At 34.2% G+C, this 23,150-nt stretch overlaps 1 protein-coding gene across 3 annotated transcripts in view; it reads right to left on the bottom strand.

The window, feature by feature from the left end:
• Window positions 1-546: 546 nt before the first annotated feature.
• The window catches only part of LOC129004008 (caspase-2-like), a 33,791-nt gene continuing 11,187 nt past the window's right edge, over window positions 547-23,150 (bottom strand). For 2 of the 3 annotated variants that reach the window (XM_054432379.1, XM_054432378.1), the window contains exons 4-9: window positions 19,996-20,125; window positions 17,504-17,677; window positions 16,148-16,380; window positions 12,994-13,340; window positions 2,991-3,100; window positions 547-1,335 (exon numbers count right to left, since the gene is read on the bottom strand). In XM_054432379.1, coding sequence (XP_054288354.1) covers window positions 1,198-1,335; window positions 2,991-3,100; window positions 12,994-13,340; window positions 16,148-16,380; window positions 17,504-17,677; window positions 19,996-20,125 — 1,132 coding nt within the window. In that variant the 3' untranslated portion in view covers window positions 547-1,197. Of the gene's footprint in view, window positions 1,868-2,990; window positions 3,101-12,993; window positions 13,341-16,147; window positions 16,381-17,503; window positions 17,678-19,995; window positions 20,126-23,150 lie in introns of all 3 variants that reach the window. The other variant, XM_054432380.1, reaches the window with a different exon arrangement.

Genomic DNA, 23,150 nt, shown 5'->3' on the forward strand with positions numbered 1-23,150 from the left:
TGTTAGGTTAAGGTAGTCAAAACTGAGTGACATACTTTAAATAATAGCACTCTGGTTAAATGAGCTAAATTAAAACTATAGCACCACTACTTCACTAAGATAAGTACTTCACTCAGATATTCATCAATTAATTAAAAATATAACCTTCTCAAGAAAGGTTTGTAATGCCAGTTAGGGTAACAAACAATAAATATAAAAAAAAGTGGTACACAGTATGGTTTTGTATTATTAAGTGATAAACCAGGAAATAATTGTTGGGAAACACTGATGTAGGCTATTATTACATTATCAGTTAATTATATATAATCAATCCAGAGGCTAAAATGATTTATATTATTATATACATAAATATATTATTTCCAATAAGAGAATTCTGAAAAAAAACCTCTTAATCGATGTTAAACAAAAATGAGTTTGTCTTAATTTATAGATTGTTATATTAATGAGCTGGATAAGTATCTTCATATTAGTTTTACTAAAGAAAATTGTATAGTTAAATAACAGCTCATTTAAAGAAAATTTGTTAAAAAAAGTATGTTTAAAGGGTTTCAGCATCTAATTTTATGATTTTAATTCATTGATCACATTTTAAACTTAACTGTTTAATCTATAAAACTATTCATATTGCACTTTCATATAAAATTATTATGTCCGGTAAGATCAGTCTTTTACAATCAGTTGGCATTTGTCTTTATTTCGTGTCTTCTGAGTAAATAATTAAAGAATAGAAAACATTAGATGCTTGAAAATACCACAGTGAAACATTACATTAGATACATAACCTTAAATAAGTTTAAAAATTAGCGCTACGGATTGCACTCACTGAACTGGATTCACACAAGCTCGAGAAAACAAATGATACTGTATCAATGGAAATATTTTATAGTAATCTACTAGAACTGAACACATTTACCAACTAAAATTTCTTTTTGCTAAGCCGACACACTTTCAAGTCTGTTTTAAATACAAACTTATAGAATTTCTGTCAAACTGTATACAGAGTGAATGGCAATTTTCACTCTGATTTGTTAGAGAAAGTTCCAAACAGCAAGATACATTATATGTAAATACTTAAAGGGATTGTTAGTATTTCATTACAAGTGTTAGAGAGTAAATTTTATAACCGACAACTGATCCTAAAACATCCATAATTAATTTACCCTGCCAAGAAAACATTACGACTAGCAAATACTGTTGTCAAGATTTGTCCATGATTGGGTTGCAGGCCAGACATACTCCAGGTTGAAAGTAAAGAGATTTATTGAACCCTTGATTATATTCTTCAATGGAGTAAGACTCCGAGTCCAATTCAAGTATTCGGCATTCTCGTTTCACCTACAACCACCATGCAGCCTTCGATTATATCACCCAAAACAAACTTAAATTACACTATGAATTAGGAGTAAACAGATAAAAGATTACCATCTTCAACCAGATGTTGGGACTGAATTCATTTTAGGAGTTATTGAATATTTTTTATGAAATTGTATGATAATGAAACTAAAGTTTGACAATATAATCTGCAAACAATCAAGAATTTTGCAGAACATACAAAAGAAAATGTATAAATGTGTGCAGTCTTCCCCACAGGATTATGTCTGGCTCTACTTAATATTTTCAAACAAAATAAATTTAAAATGAATCTAACAATCTTCTCCAACACTTATAATAATAATAACTTGTTTGATCCAGTTCAGCGAAAAAATAAACATTTAACCAAACAATAAAATTCAACATTAGTAGGCCTACTTGTCTATGGTAAATCATTAATCCCAGGTTGAAAATAAAGACTTTTACATAATTTATCACGAATGGTAGGAGTCTGTTTCGCGCCCATGTAGTTCATTTCTGCAATTTCACGATCAACCTAAAAATGTAAGCATGTCTTAAGTCTTAAGTCTTAAGTCTTACTAATGAATAAAAAATATGTTGATATTTTGCGCAAACTAAAATAGTAGTTATTGGTAATACAGTAACTCATTATTAAAGTCATGATAGTAGGCCTAGTTCATGATTAAAGTAACAGCATATGAATCGAAAATTACAATTCTTTAAAAAACAATGCTTTTCACTTAAGTTATTGATTTGGTTGTTTAAGCAGAATTTAAGACAAGATGAGAAGAAATGAAAATCCTTCTTTATAGAGGCGAACTTAGGACCTAATGGTCCTTTCTTACAGTTAACCACTAAAAAACTAATAATAACAACAAAATAATACAATAAAGTTTGTAAAATAACTAGTGATAAGTCTTGAAGGAATAAGATGATAATTAATTTGGGTCGGTTTCATTGCTCTTTACACAAATCTATCTGGGAGATTCTTCTAACTCAATCTAGCATTTAAAATGCGGTCTACATAGAGTTGAGTATAATATATGGTGTTTCATTTTTGTTTGTTGTTGTTCCCAATCAATATAGGCAATCAAAAAGGGTTAATTACCTGTGTCCGCCAATTGATCCTGTTGTATCCTTTACAGGAATTAAATACATGTCGGCGATTAAATCACCATTATCAGTCCTATATATCTGATTATTATTATAGCAGTCCTAATATTTATATGGTGCATCGGGAACAACGTTATCTAGTTGTTGGATGTATTATTTGCTTAGCCTATTAGATTATACATTGTGGTATCTGAAAGGCTATTGAACCAGTATCCCAATTGTCTTCAGGGCTTGTAGTAGAAATTGAGGTACTACCGAAACTATAACTAACCTACCGGGGTCTATAACCCTTTTTGTACTATAAATAGGAAGTGGATAAATAGAGAAAATATTAATAATTGGATTAAAACAAATTTAGGATATTTTGTTGATATTCTTAAATTGAGCCCGGTACTTATTGGATTTATTACTTTCAGTTTTTAAAATACAGTGTTATATCAGACACCTTAAAAAAAAATTTTAGCTATGCAATCAACACGACAATTTATACAAAAATGTATCATTACAATCAAATAAACTAATTTCTAGACAGAATAACAACTTACGGTTTGGAGCATAGAGTGGAGATCATGGGCCCAGGCGTCTCGGGCAAAAACTCTACACAGGGTCTGGATAAACCAACTTCCTGTCTCTGTATCTCTCATTGACACATTTCCTGGGAAACAACAAACCACTTTACACAACACACATTTGTGAGAGAAGTAAACTAGGATGGTCCGCTGTTATGCTTTATATGCATAAATAAGCGAAGCACTATAATGAACATTGATAATGATAAGCCGATAATTAAAATAAACATAGTTAATTGAAAAGCTACACCCTCTCCCGTCTTGTATTTGATGTAACTATGTTCAATATATCTTTTATATGTTAACCATTTCAGTAGTAGAGTCTCGGTTATCCGATCTTCAGTTATCCGACCTACCGAGTTATTCGGCCTCCGACCTGCCTCAACAATATTTGAATTAACTCACAGTACGGGCTGTCAGGAGAGGTAGCCCGTTTTGCCAGGCCCGACTGTACAGTGTACACAGCAGATTGTTGCGTGTGACTATTTGTAGTTTACTATTGTATTCATGCGCCAGAAGTCAAGGTCTGTGACCGCACTATCTCTGTTTTGGCGTGCTGCCATCGCACCTGCTACTGTACCTGCCACTGTGACTGCCTCCTCAGTGCTTACATAGCTCTTTCACTGACAGGTCGTGTCGAGTAAAATTTATTTTGTTTTGTTTCTGCTACTGTAGATTGTTAGTTGTGTTTTGGTTTTGTCGTCTCTAAAAGTGGCCATGGCTTCAAAACGTAAGAAAGTAATTGTGACGATGGTAGATAAACTGAAAGCCTTGAAGAGATTAGACAATGGTGAAACGTTACTAAAAGTGGCGCAATATTATAACGTGGGAAAAACAACGGTAGGAGACTGGAAAAGGAATAGTGTTGGCATTGAACAACAGTGTTCTCAGCGAGTCACAGCAACTGCTTTGGAAGGTCGCAAGATGATGAAAAAGTGTGATTATGAAAAGGTAAGCGAAGCTCTGTATCTGTGTTTCACTCAACATAGAGATAAAGGAGTACCGATATCAGGACCAATTTTACAATAAAAAAGCATTGAAATTTAAAAATTAGCTTAACGAAGGTGAACCTGATTTCACAGCTAGTGTAGGTTGGCTTGATAGATGGAAAAAAGATATGGAATTCGGCAGCTCAATATCTGTGGCGAAATGCTTACCGCAAACTTTGAAGACGTTCAATCGTTTTGGGCTAAGCTACATACGCTATTGGTCAAGAAAAGCCTATCAGGCGACCAGATATTCAACTGTCATGAAACTGGTCTTAATTACAAATTGCTAAAAACAAAAACACTTGCATCAAAGGTCAAAGCGGCAGCGCCTGGTTATAAACGGAGCAAAGAAAGAATAAAAATTCTTGCATGCAGTAATTCCTCAGCAAATATGAAAATGAAACTGGCTATGATAGGCAAGTCGAAAACTCCGAGAGCATTTAAGAATGTTTCGAAGAATGCTTTCGAGTGAAATATTACAATTAAAAAATGCTCAGGAATGTTTAAAGAATGGTTTTTTTCAAGAATTTGTGCCTCAAACTGAACAGTTTTTGTAATATTACATGTCATTCATTCATCATTAACATTAATTTCTCTTTTATTTTGTATATTTTCTCTCACAATGTCTGTTAATGCCCCTGATAATGTGTTATCAGTTATTTAATTTGTTCCCCTTGTTAATGTGTTATTTTATCCAATTTTGTTCAATGTTATATAGTATCCCATCACCCCACAGAAACATCATCCTATTTTATGTTACAATATAATATTTATGCAAATTCTCTCCATACCTATTAAGTACTCATCAAAAACCAACAATAATCATTTATTTAGAGTAATATATAATTGTAAGAAAATTGCAATATATTAATAACATCTTAAATATAGTATCACTTTTCAAAATTATCCAAAGAAAATCAAAATTACTGTGGCAAGTGTCATTCATGTAAATTAACCAGCTGTACATCACTTCAACAATGGACATGGACTTCCTGAGCTTCTACCATTGCCTCTCCCGAGATCCTGCCAACTCTTCACAGTGTGAACATCATTCTATTGGAAATTGTGTTTAATTTAAACTAAAATTCATAATCCCAAAGTAAAACCTAAAATTTAAATTTCTCATCATCCAAAAGTATTGGACAAGTGCATTGAAGAGTACAAATTTATAAGAAGACAGACACTCCAAATTTGGTAACCATCCATCTTATTTAACTAAGGACAAATTTAATCTTCATTGGACATTTAATCAGTATAGCCTACTAGGCCCAATTAACTCAACTCATCAAGATATATATATATTTCAAATTGAACTTTTATTCAAAATTTAATCTTCAAATTCTATTTTATTTCTTTAAATTCAGTGAAACCATTTGGAATCTTTCTTTGGACATTAACATTATTATATTAATAGCATCAGAACCTAGTATTTCAGAATAATAACTAAATTAAATTATCTACATTTTAAAGAAGCCTAATATATCATTCGAACCGGCACGACCACCCCTCCCTGAGATTAAGAGGTCATCTATTTGAATATTAATTAGTACTTAAGAAGAAACCAACTCAATATAGGCCTAAGCCTAGAGAATCTTTTCATCCACTTTGGAACCCCACCATTTTGAAAATTTACCATTGTTAACTTACCCTGTAGCTAATTCAACCAATAACTTAGGCTATCTTATATTTGTACTTCATTAATAAATTATATATTGTAACATACCAAATCTCTTTATTCAATAATTCATAATTATAAGATTAAGACAAAGACTTACCTTATTAGACAGAAACAAAAACACAAATTAGGAATTATCTTTATTAGAAAGAAAGGGCTTTGAGTTCAATGTGGGCTAACTTAGTAGCCAAGGAATTTTGTAGGCCTAAGTTAATGAATAGCCTATAGAAAGCTTTATGGTGCGTAGCAAATTTGGCGACCCAACGTGTCGGCTTTCGAATGATATATTACGGTAGTCATAAAATATTGCAATTTTCGATTTAGGCTAAGTTAACCTTAAGTTGTACTAGATTGTAAGAACCCATAGCCTATTGTACGTCCCGTAATTAATAATCCCAACCCCAATAACAACACAAAGCCGTTATACAAAACACTAATTAATCACGCACAATTCGCATAATTAGTACAATAATTAATCATGGCCGAGAAAGGTTATAATTTAAGACCCAACCGTAAAAATTCTAACCTAAACCCAAATTACGACTACAACAACACTGACAGCGAGAGCGAGATTGAAGAAGAAGGTCGCCATTTTGATGACATCACACGCACGGACACAGAACAAAAAACACATCCAAAGCAGACATCAGAACTCACAGAGGAAGAAAGCAACGAGTCCATGGACCAATCAGACACTAGTATTCCCATTCCTACAAGTCTGTTTGCAAATGTTGCCACTGAACTGTCCAGTAAACAAAGTCTGAATGTTTCCAAAATGCCAGGTGATAGCCAAGGTCACATTAGCGGATCAATAACCCAGACACCCGCACCCGAACACAGCCGATCGTTACCGAACATAGCCGACGCCGACGAACGTCACCCAGACCCAGACGACCTAACAACACGGCAACGGAACAACCCTTGTGCAACTGTCGGTGCAACAGCAACTGTCACATCAACACTAATTGCACCATCAGATATTAATACTTTAATTGCCCTCATGACTAAACTAGACACTAAATTGAGCAACAAAATTGACGAATCTCATGCTAAAATCGACAGTAAAATTAACGAATCCCATGCCGAAATTAACAGTAAAATCAACAGCAAACTCAATGAATTAAAAGTTGAACTCACTCAAAGCTTCAATGATAAAATTGATGCTAATAGCCTAGAAATTCAAGCTTGCCGAAATGCACTAGAAACGCATATTTCAGAAAATCGGGAAAGTCAAAATAAATTCCAGATCGAAATAAACTCAATTAAGATCACTCAGACAACACAAGCTGAGGAAATCATTAAACTTAATGAAAAACTCACACAAAAAATTGATGAATCACAAGATCAAATGAGACAATTCGTCATTGATAATCTTACACAACAACAATCAATATCTGATAATAAAAATCAACAGAGACAAAATGACATCCTATCTGCTGTCAAAACACAATTGGTAATGCATGAACAGAATTTTGACCAAAAAATTGAAGAACTTTCTCAACGAACCAGGCAAGAATCCGAACAGAATTCTAAAGCTAATTTGACCATCATACAAAACGAAATTCTCCCAAAACTCATCATCCAAAACAAAACTTTAGAATCTCAGCAAGCTGAAATCCAAAGTTTAAATCAAAATCTGACTAAATGTGAACAAGAAGTGGAAACCCTCAAACAGAGCAAAACATTTGAAAACTTCCAAGGCCCAATCAAAATTATATGCAATGGAAATGAAGAGAAAGACCGACAAATACCAAAATTCAACGGCCGAAGTGGCAACCCAAAAGAATATCTTAATAAATTGAAAAGATATTACGACAGAGGACTTGAGCGAAACAGCAATTATGACCCGATTGAATATCTCAAAGACCTGCTAGAAACTTCATTCGAAGGTCCCGCCTCAAGATGGCTACAACTTGTTAAGACCGACTTAAGTTCCTGGGAACAATTTTCCAACGAATTCGAAGCTAAATACTGGTCAAGAGAAGTACAACGCAGCTTAAAGAGCCAAAATCGAATCAGAAAAATATCGGTCAAATGGCACCCTCAGCCGCAGCGAATACCTTACAGAACGTGTAATTTCACTCCAATCTATGAGCCCTTGCCTAACCGAAGAAGAAATCGTGACACTGATGGCAGAGAGATTTGACTCCATCGTACAAGACTGCATCAATGTACAGAACATCACCACCGTACGTGCATTAGAAAGACTTCTACAACGTGAAGACCTCAAAGACGGACCAAAGAAGACACGCACCAACAACCAGAATCACAACAGCTCATCCAACAACCGACCGACAACTCCAAATCAACAACCACACATTTATCATCAAAACGGCCGTTACGAGAATCAGAGAGCGTACCAACCCAAGATACCTTCATATCACAACAATTCATACAACAACAATCACCAACACAGAAATTATCCAAATCATCAAAATTACCGTCCTAACTACAATCATCCTAATTACGACCGAAACCATGAAAACAAACCATATCAACGAGACAAATATCCTCCACGTAACGGTGACAACAACCAACGGACCTACAGAAACCACCCAACCCAAGAACAAGCTCAGCTCTGCGCAGTAATAAGACAAAATAACTACGTGCCAAGTGCTCCTCCAAACAACCAATCATCACACAGTTACGAGCCACAGACTCATCCTGCACCAAATATACAGGAAAACGGTTCGGCGCTGTAAGCGACAACCGAGAGGGTCAATTATCATTAGTTAACTCTAAAATTACAGCGCCTATTTATGAAAGTCTCGGTAATGAAATAAATCATCTTCAATCCCAAAGTATAATGTGCGATAAGAACTTTTTATTAGAAAATGATTCAGAAAATAATCAATCTCCAAATTTCACTCAAATAAGTTGCCCAGAAATTAGCATCAAACTTAATAATATTAGAGCAAACGCATTAGTCGACACTGGTTCATCAATAACTTGTATATCAGAATCCTGGTTCAATGAAAACAAATCCAAAATTTCACCATTTGAAGAATTTCCAGTTAATAATACAGTAATCAAAACTGCTACAAATGAGCGATCTAAAAGAGTCTCTCGAATTATTTACGTTTCCACCACAATTGCAGAACACACCTTGCCATTGGAATATCTTATTGTACCAAATCTAATAAAACCTATAATACTAGGAGTAGATGTTTTGTCTAATCTTAAAATGGATCTGAATTTCAACACAAATGAAATAGATATGCAGATAGATAATCACAATGTTACTTTGAAGTTTTGTATGTGCAACCAAGAGGGACAAATATGTCACTTAATAATTAATGATAGCCATAGGCAAAATAATGAATATTTTAATGATGAAACGTTTGATGTATATCACGATGATCCAATATATAATAAATTTAATAGCACAATAAATAACTTCAAAAATAGAAAAACAGATCCAATCGAAGATGAAACATTAACCCAAGAAGAAATAGATAATTCCCTAGCAACAAATACGCACATAACCGCAGAAGAACGTGATACATTAAGCAGTTTATTAAATAAATATCAGCGAAAGAAGATGAAGATGTTTTATACTGCCCTTACCATATATCAGCCCTTAAGAAATATTTGGAACCAACCCGAGCAATAGAAGCTGTGATCGACGAGATAGATAATGATGACCCTACCTTCGAAGACATTGTATATTAATAAATTTCATAATGTATTTCATCCATCAATAGACTTTTGTGCATCATCATCTCCAACCAAATTGTGCCATGGACCTTAATCGCGAGTGCGTGACCCCATAAATTGTGTTTTCCATAAACTGATACCCAGGTGATAAAATTTATAAACAATACTCACTTACTAATAAACTGTGATCTCCTTAATAACAAAGAAACAATAAAGTTATTTGATATTGAACAGTATGGAACAACAGCCATAATATCCCTTTCTTCCCATGCCAGGCCATGAACACTCTATTCTATTTTGCCATTTTAATGTTATTGTCCTACACATTTGTTAACTTAGATTATAATTTTGTTGTATTATCACCCAATGTTCTATCATCCAGAAAATCAATCATTTAATGTTATTCATACCTATCTTTAAGTATCATTCATATTAATGATTCATGATTCCATTTCATATTTTGTCGAAATCAGTATTTCATTTCATAGCATACAGATTTCTGTGGGGATAATTTGTAATATTACATGTCATTCATTCATCATTAACATTAATTTCTCTTTTATTTTGTATATTTTCTCTCACAATGTCTGTTAATGCCCCTGATAATGTGTTATCAGTTATTTAATTTGTTCCCCTTGTTAATGTGTTATTTTATCCAATTTTGTTCAATGTTATATAGTATCCCATCACCCCACAGAAACATCATCCTATTTTATGTTACAATATAATATTTATGCAAATTCTCTCCATACCTATTAAGTACTCATCAAAAACCAACAATAATCATTTATTTAGAGTAATATATAATTGTAAGAAAATTGCAATATATTAATAACATCTTAAATATAGTATCACTTTTCAAAATTATCCAAAGAAAATCAAAATTACTGTGGCAAGTGTCATTCATGTAAATTAACCAGCTGTACATCACTTCAACAATGGACATGGACTTCCTGAGCTTCTACCATTGCCTCTCCCGAGATCCTGCCAACTCTTCACAGTGTGAACATCATTCTATTGGAAATTGTGTTTAATTTAAACTAAAATTCATAATCCCAAAGTAAAACCTAAAATTTAAATTTCTCATCATCCAAAAGTATTGGACAAGTGCATTGAAGAGTACAAATTTATAAGAAGACAGACACTCCAAATTTGGTAACCATCCATCTTATTTAACTAAGGACAAATTTAATCTTCATTGGACATTTAATCAGTATAGCCTACTAGGCCCAATTAACTCAACTCATCAAGATATATATATATTTCAAATTGAACTTTTATTCAAAATTTAATCTTCAAATTCTATTTTATTTCTTTAAATTCAGTGAAACCATTTGGAATCTTTCTTTGGACATTAACATTATTATATTAATAGCATCAGAACCTAGTATTTCAGAATAATAACTAAATTAAATTATCTACATTTTAAAGAAGCCTAATATATCATTCGAACCGGCACGACCACCCCTCCCTGAGATTAAGAGGTCATCTATTTGAATATTAATTAGTACTTAAGAAGAAACCAACTCAATATAGGCCTAAGCCTAGAGAATCTTTTCATCCACTTTGGAACCCCACCATTTTGAAAATTTACCATTGTTAACTTACCCTGTAGCTAATTCAACCAATAACTTAGGCTATCTTATATTTGTACTTCATTAATAAATTATATATTGTAACATACCAAATCTCTTTATTCAATAATTCATAATTATAAGATTAAGACAAAGACTTACCTTATTAGACAGAAACAAAAACACAAATTAGGAATTATCTTTATTAGAAAGAAAGGGCTTTGAGTTCAATGTGGGCTAACTTAGTAGCCAAGGAATTTTGTAGGCCTAAGTTAATGAATAGCCTATAGAAAGCTTTATGGTGCGTAGCATTTTTAAATCCAAAAAGTTGCCTCGGAAAGCGATATTGCTTCTCAACAATGCTGCGTGTCATCCTGACGAGGAGAAACTTAGAGATAAGGACATAAAAACCCTGTTTTTGCCTCCGAATGTCACTTCCCTATATCAACCAATGGACCTATGGTGGTAAATTCGAGGACCTTAGAGGCAATGAAGAGAAATTATCGAAGGAACCTGCTTTCTTCTCTAATCGACTCTATGGACCAGAGAGAGGACATGGTCAATAAATTGCGTCATCTTAATTTGAAAGATGTGGCTTACTACGTTGCCCAATCAAGGGAGTGTTGGAGCAAACACCATTGCAAGTTTTTCTCCAAGATAATAAGGCTCTACAGGTGATGAAGATTTGCAAAACGAGACTGAACAAAATTAACCAACCTACTTCCATTATTATATGGAAGTAATAGCGACCCGTAGCGCTTTCCGGGTTGTGAAAATTCTATGGAAGAGGACGTAAATGAGTGGGTTGCACAGGACAAACAATATGAAGTTGAAGTTACAGATGAAGAAATAGTGAACATGGTAGCAAACGGAAAAGGAGATGACGACAATGAAGAGAATGCAGTATTGGAGGAAAACGCACTGAAAGTTTCACATGGCAATGGCTTGAAGTATGCAGAGCAGCTGGAGGAAACATCGCCTACCGACAAGTTACTGTTGAGGAGACTTCGAGATTTGGCTGCCAGAAAACGAACAAAAGCGGGTAAACTAAAGACAATTACAAACTTTTTTACACACGCTTAAGTTTTGTTTTATAATTCATCAGTTGATGTGATTATGAACATGTACAGTAAAACATGTTGTAGGCCTATTACTTTGCAGTAAGTGCATTTTGTTGTTTTAGTACATTATGTTAGCGTACGAGAATAGTGCAGGTAGGTTTATTACCCCTGCGTATATTCCCCCGCGCTTCCGCGGTCAAAGTACAGTAGGCCTACTATAACTACTTTTACTGGACACACCCTTGCTCGCGGACGCGCGCAGGAATATACGTGCTAGTCTTAAGTCTGCCTTCGCTGTTCAAGTCCCCTTATATTCAGTTATGTTACATGTACAGTACTGTATTTCAAATGATTTCGATGTGCAAATAAAATTAAATTGTTTTTAATGTCGTTTTTATTATTTTCCGTGTTATAAGACCTTGCCACGGCCGGTTTAGGTTGGATAATCAAGACTTTACTAGTATAATTATTCATAGCCTACATTACGGACTACTTGTTTTTGTTTTAACAATCTAATTGAATAAACAAATTACATTAATAAAATGAAGACAAAGATGGTTCATGTAAAGAATAAAGTGCTTCTAGCTTTTTAACTAATCAAGAAAGGGATCTGATGGCCTCTGATTCTCAGGTCGAGCCCGACCAGATTTTTCAGTTATTATTTAAATTTTCCGTTTCTTTACAAAATTCACGTTTGATCCATAGATTTTTTTTTTTGTTCATCACAATTCATGGTTTTCTTGGTTTCCAGGTTCACTGGACACCCTGTCACCGTGACCACGGAATATGTTTAGGATTTCGTTCTGCAGGAAAAGCAGTTCCTAAAGATAATGTTCACCCGATCTTGGCCCAAGACAGGTATTCAATTTTTGTATTTTGAGAAAAAAAAATCTGGCCCTCCGTCTAACCTGGCCAGTCTGTGTGCAAAAAGTTTATTTCTCTATGACTTTTTTTAAAATTAAATAGTAGTAAGAAAAGATGATAATTCTCTGCAATTAAACTTATCAATAAGCTTTATATTACCTAGAGATGTAGCATATCCAATAAATATGTCAGAATCACTTCTTATTACATCTGCATGTCCCATGTAGGCGCTGTCTGTCTGTACCTCAGGTGAGTGGCCATTCTCTAATCCTGTATCTATTTCTTCGTTGTGGTTTTCTTCAAACCCAAACCCGTTCCTTAGTTTTGCCTCTAATTCGATTATCTGTTTTTCTTCAGTTTCATTGTTTTCTACCTTCACTTTAAAGATCTGGTTTCCTTCTGTACCCCCGTTTTCTAGCTTTGACTTTAACTCGTTGGTTCTATTTTCATTACTGGTAACACCGTTATTGTGAGTTTTCTCTACTGGATGGTTAAAATCGTCTCCCCTGCAATCAAAATGTTGGTTATCACTTACAATAAGTTTTTGAGTTTTGCCACTATAAAAGTTATGTTTTGATGCAAATAATGTTCAGTTGACAATGATAAGTATTACTTCTATGCAACTGTTGATAATAATGACACACTTCAAATCTTTATTTATAATATTATAAATGGGAAAGTTTGGATGTTTGTGAGTATGTGCACATAGTAACGTGTAAACTACTGGATCAATTGAGCAGAGATTTGGCAGGAATAAAGTCATTATTGCACAGATGGACATACAGTAGGCCTATTTTCATTTTGAAGCTCTATTAGGGCTCTGCCCCACTGGCTTCCAAAGTTGCCACATTATCTAGGCCTATCTACCGGGTGACCCATAATACTCCCCTTCTGTTTAATTTTTGAACGGCTGCATATATTCACACGAGCTTCGATACACGTTATTAGGTTAATGTAAAGTACTTTTTGGTGGTATTTTAAAATTCAAGCCCACCCCCAAATAGGTGTTGCTGGTGTGGTTTTTATTTCTTTAAAATAATCCCCTATTAATCAATTAATCAAAAGAAAGGCAAGTAAACTTTGAACTTAATATTAGGACTTCCACCATCTCCTTTACCAACAAAACCAAGATATTAATTTTAATTTAATTTTCAATTTCTTTTTTCATTGAGAAGTATACATTATGCAGCATTTGAATAGTCTCAAAGATTGCAATTATTAAAATATAAAATAAAGATTAAAAAATGAATTATAAATTAAAAATTACATCTCTCTATACCTTTTTAATGTCTAGTTCTTGAGGGAGGTGGAAAAATTCTTCATGAGAATAAATGGTCTTGTTTGTTAAGTTTTTTTTTAGTTTTGTTTTATTTATCCTTTTCATTTCTAATGCCTCCAGCGATATTTAAAAAAAAACTTTTACCAGCAAATGATGGTTTTTTTCATAAAACTTTAATCTGGGCCTATTTTGCAAAAACAGATTTTTTTCCTTGTTTCATATCGGTGAACCGGTAAATTGAATTTGGATTGGATAAGGTTTTATTTTTAAAAATAAAAATTGAATGAAAAATATATTGCCCATGAACAGTTAGTATGTTTAGCTGTTTAAGTGCTCTTTTGCTGAGACATCAGAATTTAGTCTGAGGAGCATTACTGTCACTGCTCTTTTTTGATGTTTTAATATTTTATCTAGATTGATTTGAGTTGTTGCTCCATATAGACGGATACCAAAGGAAATATGTGAATGAATATGTGCAGAGTAAATGTTTTTCAAAGTTAGGGTCTTTGCTAACTAAGTTAGGGTCATTGTTAACATATCCAAAAATGCTAAATAAAAAAATATTAATAAGCCTAAAAGTCTTTTTTCTTAGCTTGCACAAGATTCCGTGTGCAAGGTTTACTAGTTATATTGGCCTTCAGTACATTACCGATAATCCTAGGTTATTCGATGTCGTTATAGGCCTAAATACATATTTTTTTCTATTTTCAGTTGGAAAACATCTATATAACATATTTAAATTGTCCGGAAGTCCTTATTTCCTCACACAGCCGCCATTTTGTTTTTTTCTCTTATTAATTTTGTTCTAAAGAATGATGAAACATATGAAATGGAAACTTTGCACAAACATTTATGACAACTAGACAAAGCTTTCAAATAATTATGAAAATGTTAAAAAATTTTAAAACAAAATGGCAGCCATTTAAAATATTGTTTCTTAAATAACTCAAAAAACGTTGATTTTACAAAAAGTTTACAAGAATAACTTTTTTAAGGCAATTTCATTACAAATCGATTGACACCTATTTTTAAGGATTGTACGAGTGTTAACTGAGATATGGCAACTTTAGTGATATGTGACCGCTGCAGGTTACTTGCAACGCATGCTGAAAGCAGTCTCAGAGGGTGGTGCATGCAGCATATTAATTCCTTCCCCAAAGGTATTATTTTAACACAAGAAATAAGAATGATCCGCATTAACCTAAAAAATTAAAATTACACAGTACTAGGTTGGCCGCCAACTGTTGGCAAGCTGAACGACGAATTTATATCTCAAAAAATCAAAGTCAAACATAATTTAATTTTATGCCTTTAATAAATTTTCCCATAACAACTATTACCATAGGTAGCTCGGTAAGACCTAAACCCCAAACCGATAAAACCAAAATTAGAATCTAAAAACAACAATTAGGCCAGTACTTTTATATGTAGGGGAAATTGGACCCAGAGCAAAAAGAGGAAAAGAGGATTATAATAACCTTTGAGAATAAAGTTCTAAGAGCTATATATGGTCCAGTGTGTGAAGATGGATTATGGAGAATCCGCCACAATCAAGAGTTAAGAGAATCATTCCGAGATCCTGATATTGTAGGAGAGGCCAAAAGCAGAAGGCCTTGAGGAGAAATGAGGAGAGCTTGTTGAAGAAGGTACTAAGAGGAGATCCGAGGGGAAGGAGACCAGTAGGAAGACCAAAGGCCAGATGGTAGGGTAAAGTCCAGAAAGATAATGGAAAAGATAAAAGAAGAAATGGGGGAGGACACAGTAGGAGAAAATTTGGTTCTTTAAATTAATTACACTCCCTGAAGCAGCAAACCTAGGTACAAATTAAACCTTATGTTATTTAAATAGATTTAAGTGAAAATCAAATCAGAAATAGGAAATTTGCTTAGTCTGCAGGTTTACTGCGGCAGGGGTATTATTTTTTAATTGTACAGTGAATTTTAATTTTACTGTTAAAGTAGGACTAATATAAACTGTTTGTCATGGAAATACAACAATAAAATTATTGAGGTGGTGTATTTTGCTTCAACTTACCAGCAAGTCTGAACAAAGAAAATTTTGGGCTTTCCCTGGAGTGCTTCACACTTGCCCGCTGACATCATGTTGATGAGTTCAAACAGCCTGACGTATTGAGCATCCCTTGTAGCAATGAGGGCAGTGTTCGACTCCTTGTGACGATTCCCGTGGGACATGATGATCACCATTGTGGAATCACAATCATAATGTTCAGGTTTACGTGAAAACTCACGCACTTTTTTTAGTAATTCCTTTAAATAAAAATTCTTTATTAATTAATTTTGAAGGCAATATACAGTAGTAGTCTTGATTAATCTAGCTTCTGTGTTAACCGAGCACAAACTGGATGTGTTAATATATTAGTTTTACCTCCTGACAAGTTGAGGACGGTATTTTGTCAAGTCAAGTGCCTTACTTTAGACCACTGGTATTTAGGATTTGTGGAACTAAAGTCAGTCACAATTTTACATTTTGAGCGTTATTAAAAATAGAATAAGCAGAACAGCAAGAATACATAATTATGTTATGTCACCCCAAACTGCACAGTTTGCAGTCAAAACCATGCAGCGCGATCAAGCAAAAATTGTTGAAGACTTTTCAAACATTTGTATTTTTAGAGATACATGTACTCTAAGTATAGTATGGTTGTTTGGTACTATACTATACTTCAAGTATGTGCAATCTTCCTACGTTTACAAGTTTACACAAAGTATAACTAATATATATATGTAACTGTGTATATCTAATATATATTTTATTATAGAAAATAGATGATATCTAGGAACACATCAGACAACTGGAAAGGACACTCAACACTAGCGCTCACTAAAAGATTCGTCAAACTACTTAAGCGTCAGAGGGTTAACAGTACGACTACCTTTGTAAAATGCCGCGACAAACTACACTCGTCAATCTGTCTTGAAGGGTTAATGTCTTTCTGAATATTTATGTTAACTAAAGATTTGGTTGTTTGAGGTAGCCTCTACCTACATCACCTCGGTTAATCAAGACTCCATTGTACATTTTCATTCCAGCAGGACTGTTAATAGAGGTGAAGTTGGCTGGTAATGGAACTCGACAAAAATCACAATTTTGTAAATATAGTATTTTATACATTTTTGGTAATTGGTAAAGTAGTTACAGATTTTGTGGTAAATAGAGGTATGCCAACCAGCCTAGCGTAAAAGCTCAAATAATCAAGAACCAAGTAAAAAAAATAGAGCTGAGTCAGGCTGTGCAGTCTTTGTAGACTTGTTCTGCAATTTCAATAATCAGCTGGACTCCAGCTTGATTATCTGACTTGGTGCTTGTTCGCTTGAGCTTTTGAGCTAAGCTCAGCTTGGCTTAAGCTTGACAGGGGTAATTTATACTCACATTAGCAGACAACTCTTCCTCCAGAATCATTTGGTAGCCCAACTGAGGCAGAATCTCTTGTAGTCTGGCCACATCTCTCTCTGATCCTTCCCTCTCCGTAAATGTGCCGTTCACAAATGTTCGAATGTTTATAACCAAAGCCAAACCCCTAGGTGAAGATCTCATTCTATAAACCTGTAAGGAGATATAACAATGCAATCAATAATTATTATGATGTATTGATCTGTCTTATAATAGGCGTCTCCAACCTACAGCCTATGGGCCAGTGATACACACAGTGATACCGTGATCGTAACCCGCATCTCAGTGATACTCATAAGCATATATCCGTGTTTATGAGCATACATTGCCGTGATCTCAGCGATACCGTTACGATCGCCTCGGATGATTGCGGCAAAAGTCGTCAAATGTGATAGTGATTTCCTTATGACGTTTAAAGAGAACCAATGAAACGGCATCGATAAATGGAGGATCGGCCACAGGATATAGATGGCTAGGATAGGATAGGAACTCTCTGTCTATACAGTAGAACTCTCTGTGAGTACAGTAGAACCTTGATTTTCTAATTGGGGGTAATTGGGGGAGGGAGACCACAGATTGAAATAAGTTTATGCTATGAAAATATTTAAACCCATGTTAGGGATATGTTTTATCGGCACACTATTGTTAGATTGTACACGTTATAAGTGGTTGGTAACATGCTGAGAGTCAGTTTTTATGGCCTGTCGTAATCTCAAAATGTTGATTGTAAAAATTAAAATTTTAACCTAATTAAATGTGCTCTATTGATTTCTAGCAAAACTGTTGAAATTCAAATGGCTCTAGATAAACAAAAATCAATTTGTGACATTGCGTACCAAATATAAGTTATTTATATCAAAGTGCATTAACCCTTTGCGGTCGAATGGCGAGTATATTTCGCCGCCTGCCATTTTGCCGACTGCTCAAAAATGGCAACCTTCAAGGACCCAAAAAAAAAAAAAAATATTCAAAAATCAAAAAAGGTAATTTTTTTGGTCAAATGGCGAGTATAGGTCGCTGGGCGCCATTTTCCTGACTGCTTGTATGGCAAGCTAAATTCGCCGGAAAATGTGGAAAAAATTCGACCTCAAAGGGTTAAATAATTAGTTTCTGAGTCATCATTAGTCAAATTAAAATCCGGGGAGACATTATCAGTGCGTTTGTTCTTTACCACGATGAGCATAAATTACTCATATTCTACAAGTAAAATATAAATTGTTACCTGTCATTTTTAAACACACTCAAGTCTTGAGATGACTTCCTATACAAAACAATTTAAAAACAACTCTTTATGGTTGTCTACAACTTTTCAAGTTAACTGAGCTGATTTTTTCCAATAAAGAGCAGCCTTATATATTGTGAATCATGCAGATTTTTTTGAGCCCGCAGAAAGCCAGCATAGGTTAAAAAAAAGACTCTTTTTGATAGCAAACCCTGATGATCTCCTACAATCGCGTACACCTGTGTTCTAGCGGCCTCGGTAATACCATGATTGTCTCCAACGATCAAGGCAACACTTGTGAGAGTATATTGCGGTCTCAGCAATACTGTGATCATCTCCCGCGACCACAGCAACACTTTTGAGCACATCAATTATTAGTCTTGGCAATACCGTGATTGAATCCCGCCATCTCGGCAACACTTGTGAGGTTTTTTGCGGTCCCGGCGATAGAGTGATTGTTTTCCACGATCGTGGAAACACTCGGTCTTGGCGATACTGTGAAAGACTTTTGCCACAGGTGATAGTGATCATCAATGTTTATATCTACATCAATGATTGTGATTCAGACACAACATTGAAACAAAACCAAAGAAACGCTGTCAACGCTCGACCATATTTTTATTTAGAATATTTATGGAACTCTTGGCCTATACCTGAATCAAGTATAAATCACTGTGGTTTTCCCTTCCAACAAATCCACATACGATTCCTGGTCTCCAGGTCGCCTGGCTAACGTGTTTAAATTTAAGTATATGTCTCTCACTTTCCTATTTTTTCTTAATAGGGGAAATCAGCAGTAAACATGTAGACACCGAGTCATCCAAATACAGATCTGCCTAGTAAGATGGAATTTGAAATCAATCCTAAATGGGCCAAAATTTTAAGGGGCAAATGTTCTGACTAAAAATTGTCCTTTGTACGTTTTATGCTTGTTCTAAACTCTTGTATCGTTGAGTTTTCATTTCGCCATAGCATTTAAAATTTCAATAAAGCAATTTTTTGTAGTTCTATGTCATTGTTATTGAGTTCTTGAGATGTAATTTATACATAATTTTTAGCTTTCTTTCAAATTGTTAAGCTAAAATGTGAAATCATATCCCAACATTCTTACCATCATCTCATCATCACCAACACTGAATTGCAAACAAAGTAGGCTACTACTGACAGTTAAATTATTTTTACACAGTTAGTAATGAGAAACTAATATGTAAAATAAAAAATAACAATATGAGAACAAGGAAAAACTTACCTTCTCACAATCCAAATCAAACTCTTCAGAACCTTGATTGACCGTCCAAAATGCATTATCTGGGTACTGTTCTTTCAATTTGGGTTGGCTTGAACATGACCCATTGTAAAGCACTTTTACTCTGCCTGACCTGTTAGCATAGGAGTTTCTGGTTATATTTCCACCACCAAGATTTTCAATGCATTTCTGGTATTTTATTATGTTTTAATATATCTTCATATTAATTATTTTAAACATGTTTGTAAAATTTGTAAATGCATTAGGCCTACTTTGATCTTGGAATCGGCACTGAGAAACACCGTTACACCTAAGTTCTGTTTCAAAAATGAGTTCTAGACCAGTGATGTATAGCCAGGAAAATCTTTTGTCATAATATGGATATAATACGATTTCCAAAATTGTAACATGGGCCTTATGAGTTGCCATGCCACCATGACTGTTATAAGAACGTTAACAAAATAATCGTAACACAATATGTTTCATACAGAGTAAAAGTAAAAAACCATTAGATTAATACCGTTGATTATAAAAATGAATAGCCAATTAGGTCTATATCAAGTACAGTTGGATTTTTTTACCTAGAAGTGGATTTTTTAAGGTGTGGTCAGTGGTGGAATACCTTTGAAGATGAACCTTTTTGGCTGTATTGCAATCATGTGTTCATACTTTGATACTTGTTCAAATTTTGAGGTTAAATCATTGCAGACAAACTGACATGTTGTCAATTAGGGACCGGGTAGTATTACTTACATAAGAATGTTCATTTAAGATTAAATCAATCAATTTGGTTCATTTTCATTGCCTAATTTCTTATTTCTTATAAACTTTCAGTATTTATTTAGGCTACTGCATGTTATAAACCAAACTCGACTCTTGCTTCCTTGGCATTAGTGAATTATTAGCAATCAGATTATAATTTAAATGGGTTAAAACGTTAGTCTATAAAGGTGTATATCGTCGCCACCTTAAAAGGTGGTCTTTATTTATATGTTAAAAGATTTCCAAACGAAACATTAAGTCTTTATTATGACCCAACAGTTTATCATGTATATGCCAGTCACAGTAACTAAATTATTCTCTTAATATAATGATCGACATGAATTTTGCATGAAGATTCAATAGCCTATTTTAATATTTGCTCAAGTTAATTAATTATTTTAAAAGCAACCATCACTTATAAATATTGGAGACAACAATTTAACAACTTATTCTTTTTTTTTTTTTATTCATTAGTTGATTTGGAATTAGGAATTAGCCTACGTCTCTATTTCACAGTAAATATTCTTTAATGGCCAAGTGATTTGATAAAAGTAGAGTATGTTTAAAAAAAGTAGACTATTTAACTAATTGTCAATTCCAAGAATAGGCTATAATATGCCGGTTTGTTTGTTTGTTTTGAATTAACCTCAAAATTTGACACGTATGATGTACACATACAGCCAAATGATTCATCTTCAAAGATATTCCACACCACCTAAACCGCTTCTATCTAAAAAAAAAATCTAACTGTAGTAAAATTATAGAGAAGATAAAACAAGGTTGTCTACCAAAATCACTAAAATATAATGTTACAAAAAGAAATCACAACATGCTTGATCTATAGGTAAGTTTAAAAAAAGGTACCTTAGGTTTCTTTGTGGTTTTGTACCACCCTGTTGCTTAACTTAAATCGGCTGACTAAAATCCCATAAGCTCCAACATTAAACTGTTATGTACACTTTGATGACAACGAATAATCAAATAGACCTTCGTGCTGCGAGGAAGAGATTAAAATGTCCAGCAAAAACACTTCAGAATAGTTTTAGAAAAAGAAATGACAACGCCCTTATTTACAAGTAAAGTGAAAAATATATGTTTGCAGCAAGGTAAAATAGGTTGCCTGATAAAAGTTACTCCAACTGCCTATTTTGTGCTTGTTATAAATGGAATGTGATGATTTTTAATGTTTCACTTCTTTTCACTGAGTGTTCAATATTCACGGATAGATGTTTCATGTAGAAGTGTTTGAGGCTAAAGAGAAACCTCTATGTGGCCACTAATGTATTTCTTACTTTAAACTTCTCATAAAAATACAGGCCTAGGCCTATTCAATTTTTAAAATTGATTATTGTACCTAAATTGATTTGTTGTAAAAATGAATAAAAACAAAATTAGATGAACAAAATAAATTGTAATTAAACACTATATTGAAGTGTTTCTGTATAATTATTGGTTACAGAGAAAATTGTAAATTAAAAATTCCCAACTTATTCTTATGGAGAATAATTAAACTGTTGTACAGGGTGGGGCAGAGTGGACTCCCTAGTTTCAATCAGTCGCTGAAGAGCGCTGACTCCAGCTTCCGTACTCGTAGCAATCATGTACGCGACAGGCCTGTCTCTTGTTTTACGTGTTTTTGTGTTTTTATCGTGTTCGTGTATGTGTACAGTTTAACGACGCCAATTCAGGTGGATGTATGTGTATCTGATGATGGCATTTTAATGCCAAAACAGCTGTAATCTACAGAAACTACAGAGCTGTGACGAGGTATTTATATTATATTAGGATCTGCACTGCCTAGAAAACCAGTCGGACAACCAAAGAGTGTGAGGACACCAGAGAACATAATGACGGTGAGAAAGTCTATTGAACAATCTCCATCGCGCTCTGCGCGGAAACATGCTGCTGCTCTTGGAATGTCGGCCAGAACGGTGAGGCGAATTTTACACTCTGACCTTAATTTACATCCGTATAAGATGATGGTTGTTCAAGAATTGATGCCAGCAGATTTTGTTAAACGTACAGATGCTTGCAATGCAATACTGGCTTCTTTACAACCCGGCACTATTCTGTGGTCTAGTGATGAGGCACATTTTCACCTCTCGGGCACAGTAAATAAACACAATTTTCGTTACTGGGCAGCTGAAAACCCATGAACTCTTCACCAAAAACCTCTTCATTCTCCAAAGGTGACTGTGTGGTGTGCTGTGTCCTCCATAGGCATAATTGGCTCCTACTTTTTTGATTCGGAAGGTGCAACCATTACTGTGAACGCTGTGCGCTATTGTCAGATGTTGGAGAACTTTTTCTTCCCCAGAATTGAAGAGTATGGTGAGGAAAATAATATGGAAGCCTTTTGGTTTCAACAGGATGGTGCCACGGCTCATACTGCCCGT

Source organism: Macrosteles quadrilineatus, unplaced genomic scaffold (genome assembly GCF_028750875.1).
Source record: "Macrosteles quadrilineatus isolate MER2022 unplaced genomic scaffold, UCM_ALF_1.0 Scaffold_9__3_contigs__length_116548681, whole genome shotgun sequence".
Lineage (NCBI taxonomy): Eukaryota > Metazoa > Arthropoda > Insecta > Hemiptera > Cicadellidae > Macrosteles > Macrosteles quadrilineatus.